This window comes from Callorhinus ursinus, unplaced genomic scaffold (assembly GCF_003265705.2).
Source record: "Callorhinus ursinus isolate GAN/ISIS: 27379988/994484 unplaced genomic scaffold, GSC_fseal_2.0 scaffold48, whole genome shotgun sequence".
In the NCBI taxonomy this organism is placed as follows: Eukaryota; Metazoa; Chordata; class Mammalia; order Carnivora; family Otariidae; genus Callorhinus; species Callorhinus ursinus.
In genome coordinates this window covers 4,952,723-4,967,813 of record NW_027397110.1, presented here as the reverse complement: position 1 = coordinate 4,967,813, position 15,091 = coordinate 4,952,723, and the positions used below count along the sequence as shown (strand labels likewise).

At 57.1% G+C, this 15,091-nt stretch overlaps 1 protein-coding gene and 1 long non-coding RNA gene across 6 annotated transcripts in view; one reads left to right on the top strand and one right to left on the bottom strand.

Moving 5' to 3' along the window:
- The window catches only part of PARVB (parvin beta), a 93,099-nt gene that overhangs the window by 14,817 nt on the left and 63,191 nt on the right, over positions 1-15,091 (top strand). The window contains exon 1 of one of the 5 annotated variants that reach the window (XM_025882224.2): positions 9,941-10,028. The exons of 3 other annotated variants lie outside the window; for them this stretch is intronic. In XM_025882224.2, coding sequence (XP_025738009.1) covers position 10,028 — 1 coding nt within the window. In that variant the 5' untranslated portion in view covers positions 9,941-10,027. Of the gene's footprint in view, positions 1-9,940; positions 10,029-10,585; positions 10,794-15,091 lie in introns of those variants that run through there. One more of the 5 variants, XM_025882225.2, reaches the window with a different exon arrangement.
- LOC112831783 (uncharacterized) lies at positions 10,714-13,894 on the bottom strand. The gene is made up of 3 exons (XR_003210232.2): positions 13,773-13,894; positions 11,581-11,666; positions 10,714-10,868 (listed from the first exon to the last, which is right to left on the bottom strand). It is a non-coding gene; the product is annotated as an uncharacterized lncRNA (long non-coding RNA).

Below are 15,091 nucleotides of genomic sequence, written 5' to 3'. Positions count from 1 at the left end.
CGCCCATGCGCTGGTTCTTGCCACTGTGCCTTGCTGGCCACTTGGCTTTCAACCAGAGGGGAGGTCGCACCCCTGCTGATGGGGGCAGGGAGGGGGCTGGCTGCAGCTCGGGATGAGCTCCTGGCACCGGGGGTGGACGAAGCCAGCTGGCTCTCAAGTGTCCACCTGGCAAGCCCGATAGAGGCCAGGGCCGGGGGCCTGGGATGGTGCAGTTGATGATCATTATGCTGTAAAGCAGGCTGTCTTGATTATGGGTTATCTCCTTATGCAGCACCGCCTGGGTGCGCCTGATTAAGAGAGCTGCCAAGGGGTGCTCGCTGCTCTGGTGACGTCAGCCAGCGTGGTGAGTTAACCACAGAAGGTGCTTCAGCATCCTGGGTGAGATCATGGGGGCTTCTCACCAGTTCCTTGTGGGCAGCGTGGAGGGCGCGTCCGGGAGCTTGGAGGCTGAGGCCCAAGTCTGCTGACTGAAGCCTTAGGGCCCTTGTCAGTGAGGGTGGGAACAGTAGCCTGGTCTCTTGATGGTTCTGAGGATAAAGTGAGGCCTTGCACGGAAAGGCTGAGCACAGAGCCCAGCGGTAGGGAGTTCCAGGGGCCCCAGTGTCTTATCTTTCTCTTCAGCTGTGAGCGAGCGAGCGCTTCCCTGGAGCCACACCACCCTCGGTGCTGCATGCTGTGGGTGCTGTTGTGACCCATTTCACAGATGAGGAACCTCAAGGACGGAGAGGAGAGTGCTCTGCCCCGGGGCCCGATGGTGTGGACGTGGAGAGCTGGGAGCCACGTGGAGCCTGAGCCTCTAGCCACCAGGCTGTACTCTGCCTTGTCACCCTGGGTCACTGTCACCCTCATTCTTGGTTTCCTTGCCTGTAAAATGGGCACAAGGAGGCCTGCCCTGCCTCCCCAAAAGACTCGTTGGGTGGTTTCACTCCAGACAACACCTCGGACGTGGAAGCACAGGGAAGAGTTCGGGGGCCCTTAAAGCCACTCCAGGACTCGGGTTTAACGACATTTGGGGGGGTAGCCTTAAGACCTGTGGTTCCTCCAGCTGCCTTCTCTAAGGAATGCTGTGAAAATGGGGCCAGTGATTCATTCATTCATTCATGCATTCACTCACTCCTTGGTGCCTTCAGCAAACATTTGTTGGGCAGGCCTTTGTCTACAGCCTGGACTATGCCCAGAAGCACACATGCCTTTCTGCAGAGCAGGTGGGAGCAGAGCAGACCCTCCAGCCCTGCCCCGGGAGGGGGTACCGTAAAGCACGTAGTGGGGCCGGCCCCGGCCTGGGATCAGGGAGCGCTCCCCTGCAGAGGCGGCTCTTAAGCTCCCACCAGAGTTTGAGCTGGATTTAGCCAGCAGGGTGGGCGCAGGCAGAGGTCACGGCTTTCAGGAAGGCTGACAGGTCAGGGGGGAGTCACGTCCCCCCACATTCGTGCGCTGCAGTCCCAGCCCCCAGTAACTCAGACTGAGACCTTATCTGGGTAGAGGGTCTTTGGGGGAGCCCTGATCCAATGTGAACAGTATCCTTATAAAAAAGGGGAAATCAGGACATAGGCACGTGGAGAGGGTGATCCTATGAGGGCAAGGGAGAGCGAGCCCCCCCCCCCGGCCGTGTCCAGCAGTGGCAGAGGTGCCAGGGTCCCGTCAGGTCAAGGATCGCGCCAGGGAGGCCTGCTCCTTGGCCCGGCCCCCTCTTTCAAGGTGTTTGTTTTTAGAGAGGAGGCCTGGCAGAGTGGGTGCAGCTCTCCCGCTGGACAGGGGAGGCAGAGCTGTTAATTTGCGGGGGGGGCATTCAGTGCTGGGGGCTGCTGTTGGGGCAGAGTGTGGCACTGCTCATGGACATCTGTCTCCCAGTGGGCACTCGGGGCCCTTTCGACCCCAGAGATGCGGGTGAGCAGCCATGGCCGCAAACCCCACAAACAACAATCACAACCAAGATGAAGACCAGGGCCGGGGGCCTTGCCTGTGAATGAAGTGAGATTAAACAGCATCCTTCTGTGTGGAGGGAGGGACTTGGCTCTGAGCCAGCGAGGTCAGGCTTGTTTCGGCGGTCGGTCGGTGACAGATCCAGCTTGCAGGGTTTCAAGCAGAATGGTTCGGCTTACGTAAGCAAGCCTAGAAAAGACGGAGGAGACGCCTCGGAGCGCCTGACCCAGGGATTGGACCCTGCTGTGCCCCTGCCCTGCAGGTGTGGCTCACTGGCTTCTGGCATGACGGGGGTGGGGGGTGGAGAGCCATGCCTCCTCCCTGAAGCCCCCACCGACTTCGGTGAGCTCGGTGTGCGTTGCCGTCGAATGGATGACCCCGTCCACAAGTGGGAGAGGCAGTCAGCCGGGAGGGGAGCTCTTTCTCTTCCTTCTCTGCACATTTCAGGCACCAGGCGAGAAGCATAGGTCCATCCCTCAGGGTTAGCTCCGGTCTGATTCAGTTCGGGTGTCGCTCCACACCTTGTAGCCGGCGCGTAGACAAATACCGTCCAAGTGAAATGTGAGCAGGGGACACACACAGCGCAGACAGCATTCTGAGCTCGATTAGATTTCTTCAGCAGTAAAGGGCCCTCGGAGGCAGTGTCCCCACCGCTGCGGAGGCCCCACTGGTGGGGTTTTCTTTTCCTCCGTGTTGAAGTGGTCCAATTTTAAGCACCACTTCTGAGCCCACTGTGGCGAGGAGCTTTAGAGGCTGCAGGGGCCCTGGAGATTTCGGGCCGGAAGTCCAGCTCGAATTGGTACCTCATTCCTCTGGAAGGTGGCGGGCCCTTGCTCTGCCCGGGGCCGAGGGCCCAGCCACCCGCAATGCGGAGTGAGTGGGCTTTGGTGTGCGGGCAGTGTGGGCCTCAGCCTCGGCCGCTGCTCATCTCTGGCGGGGATGGGCTCCCATGCCCACCATGAACAAGCCCGCAGCGTGCCTCGGTCCTGGGGTGCTGGGCTCACCCAGATCCCTCCTTCCATGGCTCGGTCACCACCCATAGCAGGGTCTGCAGACTTCTGCAAAGGGCCAGATGGGCGGTATTCATCTGTGGCGACTACTCAACTCTGCTCTTAGAGCCATAGAAAATGGTACACGGATGGGCGTGGCTGTGTTCCAATAAAGCTTTATTTACAAAAATAGACCAGAAGCCAGATTTGGCCCCCCGGGGGTTTATGGTCCCTCGATCTGTGGTGTAGATTGGACTCGTCTTTTCTGTCTTCTTAAACTGTTACTGGAACAGGACTCCCAACAACCCCATCCCCCCTGCGACCTTCTGTGCCCATGAAGACTCTGGATGCTACAGACCGGTGGGAAGGCACGAGACCCAGGTCATTGTCCCCTCTTGGCTCGGTGACCTGCAGCTGGTCCCATTCTCCCAACAAGGGGATTGACGGCAACACCTGTCTTACCAATACCAGGATCATTTTAAGAATTAAATGTATGACTGTGTGAGAAGAGCCTTCGTGAACCGTGGAGTGTCTCCTGCGGGTGCCTACATTTGTCCCCAGGTGCAGAGAGGAGACAGTTGGGCAGAGACATTGTGGCCGGGCATTTACCTTCACCTGGGCCATGCACGTACCCCTTTTCAGTGCAGGGTGTTTGGTTTTTGTTGTCTGATCTGCGGAATAAAGTCCCTGGTGGCCTGTCTCTCTCTCTCTCTCTCTCTCTCTCTCTCTCTCTCTCTCTCGCTCTCTTTCGGTGCTGCCAGCTCCTGAGCTCCATCTGTGCTATGCTGATGAATGGCCACGAGTGGAGAAGCGCAGATCTTCCATGACACTTTAGCCAGGAGCCGTGAAAGTCTTCCTGCCAGGTCACGGAAAGGGTCTCATTTGAGGTGCCACGTAATCAAAGACGTGTGCTTTGTGGCTACACATTCCCTGCTGCAAAATACATATAATCCTTATGAAGTGAGGGGGAGGGCCCGGAAGAGCTCTTATATCTGGCTGGCTGTTTGTAGGCACTGGGGGGCTTAATAACGAATAACCTTCAGCAGAGAATGTTCTGCTGGCTGGGCTGCCGCTGTGTGTATATAGCCTGTGACTCCATTCCTGGGCGTTCGGCCATTAAGGAAGCTCCGGAGGCCCGGCCTTGACCGGGAGCCAGGTGAGTGGTTCCGTGTCTCAGGGAGCGAGTTTCAGACTTATCCGCAGAGGGGAAAAGGGAGAGAAGCAACTCCCCACTTCCCTCTTGATGGAGGGGGCACTTTCTGCAGTTGGCATGCATTTGCTAGGGGAAGCTCATGCCAGGCAGCACTTTGCTTGTGTTAGCATCACGGAGCAGGCCCCGACGGAAGGAGCCGGGAGAGGAGATTGAGCGGAGGTCTCTGTGCTGGGTTGAGTTGTGTCTCCCCCCACCCCCCGCCCCCAACCCCAAAGATGTATTCAAGTCTTGACCCCCAGCGCCTGTGAGTGTGACCTCGTTTGGAAATAGGGTCTTTGCAGATGTGATTTAGATGTAGGTTAGGATGAGGTCCCGGAGTGGGGTGGGCCCCGAATCCAGTGTGATTGGAGAAGGAGACTCGGTCACACACGGGGAGAAGGCCATGTGACCACGGCAGCCACAAGCCAAGGCGCTGCCAGGGACTGACTCCAGGGAGAGGGGAAGAAGGACCGTCCCCTGGAGCCGTCATGAGGGAGCATGGCCCTGCCACCTTGCTCTCAGACTTGTGGCCTCCAGCCTGTGAGGGGACGAGCGTCTGTGGGAAGCCCCCCGGTTTGTGGTCATTTGTTACAGCGGCCAGTACTGCGGGCACCATTGGAGTCTTCCTCTGGCCTTGGGCCTGCTGACGGGCTCCGTGGTTCTCCAGCCACTGAGGCCGTGCGTGACACTGGAAGGTCGCCCGTGGACGCGGAGTTAGAGGCCTTCCACCGGAAGTGCACTGTGACGGGTCCGCCGCCCGTGGGGCAGTGTGAACGCGGACCAGGCAGAGCCAGGACCCAGGAGAGGCCGAAGGACTTCAGACTCGCTTTCCCCCCGAGCTGGTCTGAGAGTGCTGGAAACATTCGTGTCCAGCTCTCACCCCTGTCCTAAATCCCCCGCCCCTGGGAAATGTGAAAAACGTGGGTTATGAATTCCGTTACCCATGCAAAAGTCGGGAATCTGTTCTTGCAAGGGTGCAAAGAGTAGATGCCTCAGACTTGATGAGCCAGCCGGTCTCTGTAGAAACCATCAATGCGGCCGCCGCACGGTGAAAGCCACTGCGGATGATAGACACACAAACCTACAGGTGTGGCCGTGGGCCAGTCGAACCTGTTACAGGAGGAGGTGTCGGGCCAGATTTGGCCCACTGGCTGGACTTTGCCAGTCCCGGCATAAACCAACAATTGCCAGACCCCACATCTGTCTGACACGTTCTGCTTTCTAGAATGTTCTCCAAGAGATGGCCATTTAAAGTGTTCTGTTATTGCTACCTTCCACGATGATCACCTGGAGGGAGGATCAGAGCCTAATATGGGTAGCACAGAGAGCAAGCCGAGATTTCTTTCCACGAGAGACGGCGGTGACGGCTTGGTGCCCAGAAAGTATGCCACGTGTCTGTCTTTTTAGCTCCCTCCTTCGTGGGAACACGGTCATTAAAATATATATTGTGACATGGCAGCATGATTCACAAATAGCCCAGAGGTGGAAATAATCTCTATGTCGGTCGACGGATGATTGGATAGATGAAATGTGGTCCATCTGTACATGGCACATGATTCAGCCTGAATAAGGAAGGAAATTCTGACACCTGCTACAACACCTCGAGGGCCTTGTGCCAAGTGAACCAAGTCCCAGAATGACAAAGACTGTAGGATTCCACTTATATGGGGTCCCTAAAGTAGTCTAGTTCTTGGAGACAGAAAACAGAGTGCTGGGAGCCAGGGGCCGGCAGGGTGGGAAGGGAAGTTACATAGTGGGGACGGGGTCTCAGTTTGGGAAGACGAAGAAGTTGTGGAGGTGGGTGGTGGTGGTGATGGTTGTAGAGAGCGTGATGGTATTTAATGCTTTGAATTGTACACTTAACAGTGGTTAAAATGGTTGAGGTTTTTTTATTATGTGTATTTTACCAGAATTTAAAAAATAAAGGAAAAAATCCTGGGAAACATAGTGCACATACAGAAGAGCATGCGTATGTACAGTTTAAAGAATCATTTAAAAAGTACCCACAGTCCTAGCGCCCAGCTTAGGTAAGGTTGCCTGTACCACCCCGACTCCTCCCCCAACAGGTGACCCACCCCCATCCTGAACGTGTGCTTAGCATTTGTTTGCCTGTTACCACGCACGCGCACACGGCTGTATGTTTGGTTGTGCCTGACTTTGAACGCTACGTGCCTGGAGCCACACTGTGTGCATCCCTGTACTCTGGGGGTTACCCAGCTGCACACACACAGCTCAGCTCTGTGGTGTAACTGCGCTGCCCCCCTCCCCCCGCACCACCGTGTTGGACCCCATGCCAGAGGCACTGTGACTTTGGAACTGAGGCGCACCTGGGCTGAGTTTTGACTTAGATGGAGAGCAGGTGGCGAAGGGTGTGGATGGCTGGGCTCCCACTTCTGCCCGCAGCGCCCCCTACCTTCTGAATCTTGTTGGGCGAGTTTTACCCTACCTCTCTGTGCCCTGGTTTTCCCATCAGGTGATGGAAAGCACTATCTGTATAAGATGCCCCGGAACAGCACCTGGGACGCGCTCAGAAAGGCAGCTGGCTGAGAAGCCGCGGTGGGGTCCTTGTTGGGTGGGCCCTGCTGATGGTCGTTTCTCTGGCAAAAATGCTCGGTGTGTAAGTTTATCGTTCCATTTGTGGGAAAATTAAACACATTTAAGAGTAGATTGAATTAGGGGTTTTGTGATCGTTAGCTGCGTAAATGCTTTTTTGAGAAATGTACCCAGCAAGATCTAGCACATGGTGGCATGCTCACTAAATATTTGTTAGAACGGAGGATAATTTGATGAGCTAATCAAGTCATATATAATGGGATTATTTGGTTCTAAAGCTAATGAGGTGACTGAGAGCAGGAACAGCTGCTAAAAATAATCCCGTGCTTGTAGAAAACCCAAAGACGAGAGAAGAGGCTCGTGCTGGATCGCAGCCAGGAGCCAGGCCTGGAGAGCTGGTGGGGCTGTGTCCCAGGAGCCGTCCAAGGGCCCGTTTAGGACCATGGTTTCAAAGCCTGCATTTATCAGCAGTCTGAGCAGACCTGTCTCAGGGGCGCGTCTGCCTCAGACAAGCTCGGGAAACTTTCCAGTGGATAGAAACTGGAGGCCAGCACTTTGTAGCCTGTAGTGTGAAGTGCTCTGCGTTCCCGAGTCTCCATCCTCAGCCCCTGGCCCCCAGGGCATGGCGGATGGGGGAATGAGTCCTTCGTTGCCTTTTCCTAGTTTCTGGTGGTCCTCGGCTTATTGACACATCACTCCAACCTCTGCCTCTGTCACCGTATGGTCACCTTCCCTCCTCTGTGTCTCGTTTCTGAATTTCCCTCTCCCTATAAGCACACCAGTTGGGCCCACCCTGACCCTCTGTGACCTCCCCTTAACTTGATAACACCTGCAAAGCCCCTCTCTCCAGGTAAGGTCCCATGCACAGGTTCTGGGTGGATGTGAGTTCTGGGGTTCACAGTACCCCGCACTTAGTAAGTGCCTAAAACCCGTCAGTGATTATTACTCTTAGGATTATTCTCATAGATGAGCAAGTGATAGGGATAAATCATAAACACATAATCATATTTTATCTTGGTGCGGTATACTCTGGTTCATCGTGAAGTCTCTTCTTGGTTTTGAAGGGAGAAGGAGGTTTGGTCTTTCTCTTTTCGAGAAAGGTGGTCGAAGCTGGGTGCTTCGGGGCCCGCATCCCCATGTTTCAGGTGCGGGTGTGAGGACACCGGACTTCACGCAAGTCCTGCCTGCTGGGACCGAACCGGCTCGGTGTCATCTGGTGACATCGGGGCCCGGACAGAAGTCGGGATGCTGCTGGCTCCCTGGAGCAAGGGCCCCAAAGACGGAGTCTGGTGTTGCTCAGGAAGAGAAGTGGTGGAGGAGAGGGAGGTGCTGGTCTCCGTTCCATCCATCTGGAATGCTGTGGGTTCCCATTAGACATGGTTCTCCTGTTCTCCCCGCCCCTAGCCCCCACCAGTCTGTTCACTGCATCTATAAGTTTGGTTTTTTGTTTTTTTTTTTTTAATCTACCTATATCCATATATATGACTCTTCGGGAGGAGACCTTGGGGTTCTCGATTCTCTTGTAGTTTTCAAGTTTTTCAGTTGGTTTCCTTTTAAAAGCTAGGCGGCCTCTTTCATGACTGACCCTCTGTGATTTCTGTCCCTGGGGCATCTGCTTGGCTGACTTGGTGACGCCGAGGTGCTGGGAAGTACCCCACTCCCAGCACAGACTCTGTGTGCTGGCCGAAGGCCCCTCTCCCTGGAGCGCCGGTGGTCTCCCACGGGGAGGTAGCCGCTCCGTTCATGGGCTGGCGAGGGCCTTCCTGCCTCGCTCTGCTCAACCCGGAGGGGCATCCCCCTGGGCACCAGTGCCCTCTGCTGTCCTGGCGGTGGGCTCTGTGTTAATTTAGGTACCATAGACTGTGTGGCTGAAGCAACAGGAATTTTTTGTGCTCACAGTTCTGGAAGTCCAAGGTCAAGGTGCTGGTGGGCTTGGTTTCTCTCCCTGGCTTGCTGATGGTGTCTTCCCTCTGCACGTGCCTGGCTTCCGTCTCTCTGTGCATTCACATTTGCTCTTCTTATAAGGGCACCAGTCAGGTTGGATCAGGATCCACCCCTGTGACCCCACTCCTCTTTAAAGGCTCTGTCTCCAAATCCCAAACCACATTCTGAGGTCCTGGGGGTGAAGACTGTGACATTTGAGTTCTGCGTGACCCCAGGTTTGCATCCTGTCTAGTGGGGGTGGGCTGTGGGGTGGGGCAGGGGTGCCTGGGAGGGTGGGATCCTGATGCCAATGACTGCTCGTGGCCCCAGAGCACCTTTCTGGAACCCCGCCCACAGGAGGGTGAGCTCTGGGCACTGGTGTCTCTGTTGGGCTCATGCACTCCTGCCTAAGCAGACCTGGGGACTGGCCGATCCATCACGCAACACCCACGAGAAGAATGTGTCTCCCTAGGAGTTGGGGATTGCTAGGAATTAGCACAAATAAGAGCTCCTCGTGTGTCCCAGTGCCGGGTACCACAGGAGCCCGCTTATCCCTGTGACAGCCCCAGGAGCTCTGTTATGGTTGGCAACCCCCTTTTATACATGTGGAAACGCAGACATGGCTTGTCCAGGTCACCCAGCTGGTGGGTGGCTGGGCCCGGCTTTTGAAACCTGCTGCTGGTGTGTCCAGTGGCCAAAGTGGGGAGCAGATCTAGTTCTGCTCCCCACTCCCCCCCACCCCCGCCCCCGTTCCTGGGCCCCTCCACCCTGGGAAGTGAGCACCATCGAAAGCAAATCTGCCAGCCGCCACTGTTTGGGTGGCCTGGGCTCTGGCTTAGGCTTTCTGTTTCTGGTGTCTGATTTCTGTTGTCGTGGAAACGGGGTGACAAGTGTTCCTCGTTAGTGCGGGGGTGCTCCTGACGGAGTTGGCAACTGGAAGGCAGCCTAGGGCACTGTGGGCCTGGCCTGGCACCCTGCCCCGGAGCCCGGCTCCAGCCCCAGGCCCAGAACGAAGGCTTATCAGAAGCCAGCATCTGCTGGGCCGCCCCCCCCCCCCCCGCCTCCCCCAAGCCACATAATCGCGACTCTTGGGTCCCACTGCAGGAATGGATACTCCCTTCCTTTCTTCCCTGTGTGCTCTGGGTCGGTTTTCCTGGAGCAGTTTGCTTGGCCCAAGAGGCCGTTGGCAGCGAGGACAGAAATAGTGTTTTGTGGTTAGCAGAGTTCTATCATTTGAAAGCAGGCCCGTCCTCCAGGCAGCCCGATCCCTCGTGGCCTTCCTCAGAGCACCCTAAAGAGGCCTTTCCCACAAACTGCAAGTCATGGGGTCCCTGCCCGTGTCCATATATGAACGTGATGTGTGTGATCTGGGTGCCTGCCCCGTGCCCGCCGGCCTGGCGCTCATCTGCGTTTCTAACGCGCCCTCCAGCCGCACCCCCTCCGGGCCAGTGAGTGCCCCCTGTTTTCTGACCATTTTCAGCAGGACTCAAACCTGGGGTTGGCCCTAATTCCTGCTCTGCTTTATGGGGGGGGTTGTTTAGACAAGAATGGGCCCTGGGCTGACCGTTTGATTGACCGGCAAGGGAACGAGGATGTTGGCGTGAGGACGGTGGGGTAAGAGAGCCCTTGGGAATCTCCCCTTGGCTCCGAGGGACAGGAGCCTGCTGTGTGCACCGCGGTGTGTGCAGATGTTTCTGTCGCCCGGGGCGGGGTGGGGGGGCTCATGTGGGTCTTTGGGCCTAGAAGAATGGCGTTTGGAATGTTTTCAGGGACAAATTACAATGATCCTGCTTTTAGGGGCTGCGTGGCATGATGGATTTCTTTTTAATGACCCTTTGGTTCTGTCTTTCCCCTTTAACTGGCTGATCTTGGCCGGGATCTGGCTCTTGCTGTCACCACTGGATAAGCGATTCGTTCTGTCTTTTCTTGTGGGGTGGCAGACGCCGGAAGGGGTTCGCGCTGAGCAGGCAGCCGTGAGCCCGGCCTGCTCGTTATCAGCTCCGATTGTGCTAGCCGGCACAGTCCCCCCGATGCTCCGTCTTCCCACCCGGGAAGGAGATGGTGGGACAGGTGATGCGCCTCGTGCGATCCTCATAAAACTTCACAGTTGAAACCGAAGCCCAGAGAGGCCAACTAAGCTGGCCAAGGTCACACAGCAGTTGGAGCTCTTCACGTCAGCTTGAAGGCCATCTCCCTGGGGCCTGCTGGGGATGGTAAGGTGGTGGCTATTCGGAGGCCCCCGTGCCTCTGACCCGGAGAGAGCTCCCAACGGATCCTCCTTCCCAGCCCTGTGGAGTAACGAACACATTTTCCCTGGGCTCTGCCTGGTTAAAAAAAAAAAAGGACACTGGGGCTTAGGTCCTCGGGTGACCAAGATCGGAGCCCTTCCCTCAAGGAGGTCACAGGCTGATTTTTTGCCTGTGTCTTGATCATTCACATTGTTTTGAGCGGGCTTTTTGCAGGGGTGTGGGGGGCCTTTCTGGAGGAGGAACTAGCAGTTGAAGAAGGAGCTTAAGGAGACTGGATGCAGGGAGGCTCCCTGCTCACTCTGGGGCAGCTCTTTCAGAGACAGAAGGCCTTACCACAAGGAGCAGAAAGCGGCTGAAGCAGGCCGCAGTTTCTTCCCCTGCAGGGGTAGGGTGGGGAGGGATGTGGGACTGGATGGCTGATGGAAGGGCTTGGCGGCTGGCTGAGGGGCAGACCCTGCCACCCTCCCCTCAGGCCCGGAGGGACCTTGCTCTAGGACTTTCTCACTGAGGCGCTGGGTAGCTGCGTGCACTGCCCGGCCCCTGGGAGAGCCACGAGGTGCAGGAGCAGAGTCAAGGCTCTGAGAAATTCTGCAGAAAACGTCGTCTGTTTAGCTCTGCTTCACCCACTGCTTCCTCCGCTCCCTTGACCCCAGGCTGAATCCCTACCGCACCTGGGAATGCCCAGGTGGGTCAGTGGAGCCCGCTTGGCGACCAGAAACGATGGGGACAAACAAACGCACATCTTGCTCACCTGTGCCCTGCTGTTTGCCGCTTCCTCAGCTTCTGCTGGATGCTCACGAGCTAGTTTAACACGTGCTTTCTGCCTGGAAAGTACAGCTGCCAGTGGAGGTGGACGTCTGTGAAACTCTTGGTTAGGAAAGGGTCCCCAGGCTCCCAAAGCTTGGGGACCGACCTGAGTGTGCCCCTTCCTCTGTGGCTCTGAGGCCACCTGCCCGCACTCCCCTGCCCCCCACCCCCGGCCTGCTCTGCTTGGCACCCAGAGGCCTTTTCTGGACTAATGCTGGTCGTCAGTGTGCTTGTCGCCTCCTCAGGCTCAAGGTCTGCTGCGCCTGAGGGCGGGGGGCAGGGCAGCTGTGATGGGGCTCACGATAGTGCGCACGCATTTATTCTGGACGCGCAGCTAGTTGGATGGCAGGATACAGGTCCTAGCTCCATCTCCTGCCGGCCTTGGGGCCGTGGCCATTCCTTTATGTTCCTCATGGGTAAAATGGGGGTAAGGGAGGGCGCCCGCCCCCTGCACTTAGGACCCCCTACCACCATCCCCGGTGCCCAGAAGTCACCGCTGCTCCTTCGGTGGCCCTGCCTCTGTTCTTGTGTCCTGGCCCCTCCCTCCTCCCTGCTCTTTTACTTAACTACAGGGATCCAGGACTATAAGAACTTTCTAGGATTTCTGAAATGCCCGTGCCTCCCCTTGTCTGCTATTTGGTGGAGAGCGCTTTGTCGCTGGGGAGACTTGGTTCCAGGATGAAAGTCAGCACTTGGCTGCCTCTCCTTGGGCAGGTCGCCTGCTTGCAGAGTCTCCGTCTCCTGGTCTGCAGGAGTGGCCCCGGCCCGGCGGTGGGGAGCCTGCGTGAGCTCCTGCAGGAGCATGTGGGGTGGGCAGGCTTCCTTCCTCCGGGGCGCCAGGCCCAGGCATCTCTGTCTCCTCCCCGCAGGCCGTCGCTTCCCTGCCGCCCTTGCGGATGGAGGAGGGGTTTCAAATTGGGGGTGGAATGGGACATGAGAAGGGAACTTGAGAATGAAGAGGGGGCAGTTTGTGGCTCGGGGCTTCAGAGACACTGCTGTCTGCAGGCACTTGAACTTCACAACTAGGGCAGTTCAAGGAGTCTAGAAAAGACATACGGCCATGGTAGTCGGGCTTGGTGATGTACGTGCAAACACCCGGCTCCCTGAATGCATGGTGGGGAGCTGTGGATTGGAGTCCCGGGCCCCCGTCCTGCCCCGTGCCCTACAACCCTTGTGTGCGGAGGAGATGCTGTGTTGAACGTACCTGGCACGATGCTGGGAGAAGTTACCTTGCCCATAGTCGCAGCCAGATGGGTAGGCTGAGTCCTCCTCCTCCCTACCCGTCCCCCTGCCTGTGCCTCCCAGTGTCCTCAGGTTGGGGCCCGTGTGGGCGAAGCCGTGGCGGGGCGGGGGGGGGGGGGGCGGGTAGCCTTTCCTTCATCGGTGTGCTAACATGATCCTGCTACTGGGCGTATCGTGAGGCTGGCGAGGACCCTGACATCTGGGCTGGTGCATTTACTGTGTACAGCCACTTGAACTATGACCTCGAGAAAGAACGGGTTGGAACTGGCTGGGGCTGCTGCCTGGGGCCCTGGGGGCTGAGACCTGGAGCAGCAGAGGGGGGACTGAGATGATGCCTAAGGCAGGTGCTCCGGGAGGAGAGGAGACAAGAAGGTTCAGGCCCGGGGAGGCGGTGGGCCATGGCTGTGGCCAGAAAGGTCAGGGGCTTAGCACATCCCCGCCTGCTCCCTGTGGGCCCGTTCAGTAGCCAGGTGCGGGAGGAGGGGGGTGTGGTGGCCCCGTTAGCTGCTGTGCTGGCCCCTCTGAGGAGCCGCTGGGGGAGAGTGGATTTGCCATCAAGAAGCCAGTCTTCTCAGGCCTCACCGTCACATGTGCGTGACCTGCAGCGCTCGGGGACAGTTGTGTTTCTATCTGCAGCGTCCGTCGGACTCCTCCCTATGTGCTCCTTTATGTTTGTTCTGCCCGTGTGACCGAGGCCATGCCTGTTTCAGTAACGGCTGTGTCCCTGGGGCTCAACCTGGGGTCTGGCGCACAGCAGGTGCTCGGTAAAATGGGTGCAGTCAAAGAATGTTCTGGGCCTTTTGAAATGGCATGGAGGAGCCGGGGCTGTCTGAGTTTTCTGGGTGCTGTGATGAATTACCACAAGTTTAGTGGCTTGAAGCAACACAGACTTACAGTTCTTGAGGTCTGAAGTCCTAAAATCCAGGTGTTGGCAAGGTTGTGCTCCTTCTGGAGGCTCCAGGCGAGAATCCATTTTCTCGACTTCTCAGCTTCTCCAGGTGCCTGCGTTCCTTGGCGTGGGGCCCGCCCGGCGTCTGCAAAGCCAAGAGTGCCTGCATCTCTCGCTGCTTCTGCTGTCTCGTTGCTCACAGCGCCACCTGTGTCCTTTTTAGAAGGACCCTTGCGACTCCTTTGGGCACCCCTGGGTAACCAGGATCACTCCCCGTCTCAAGATCCCTGACTTAATCATATTTGCAAAGTCCCTTTTGCCTCGCAGAGCCACAGGCTCCAGGGATCAGGACGGAGACATCTTTGGGGGCAGGGGGAGCATTATTTAGCGGGGCCCAGAGGCCCTGAAAGAAAAGAGCTCCTACGAGTTCCAAAGAGGAACACCGGAGGGGAATGTTAGGGTCCTGAAACATTCCCTTGTTCATTCATCCACAAATTCACCATTAACCTGCTGTGTGTCATCGAGTACCTCCTCTGGGCCAGGCCCCGTGCGTCTGCCCTTCCAGACCACTATGGACACGCATCCAGCAACGGGTGCATGCACATGCCTCAAACGTGACCGTGCTTGAAAGGAAAGCAACGAGATGGGGCCCAATGGGATTGTATGGGGTGCGATGGGGAACCTCGCTTTGTCTGGCTGGCTGCGAGAGAGTCTCCACGGGCCTCCGGCTCCTAGCTACTCCTTTGGGGCTTTCCCTCCAAAGGCTGGTCTCCAGGAACCCCGGCGGGTTGTGAAGATCCCTTTCCTCTGTTGCCTGGAGTGTTGGATCCATTTGAGCTAGGGTGGGGTTGTGCTTGCCCAGGCGGGCCACCCGAAATGCTGCGTTGGCCCCCAGAGTGTCTCAGGTGAGGACGCAGCTGCCATCACCAGGACTGGCCCCGTTGGAAGGAGCCCATCTGCCCAGCAGACCGGATTCTTTAGTTCGGATGGAACCTTTGCAGATTGGTTCTGGTCTCGCTTCTGCTGGTGGAGATAGGCCAGTAGAGGGCGCCATGCTGCTGCCGTTTCCTCAGCCCCTTCTCTGGTCCCCCCCCCGCCCCCCCCCCCCCCCCCCCCCCCCCCCCCCGGGTCTCCGGTGGCAGGTGCACATAGAATCGCTTTTTTTTTTTTTTTAACGACTTAATGATTTAATCTTCTTATTTTCTCAGCAGAACACGCTCTGGACTTCCCTGAATACGACGGGACATTACTGATCAGATTAATTAATACAAGTTTGTAGCACAGGGACCCACCGAACTTGCTCTACCAGGCTTACTTCTGCATT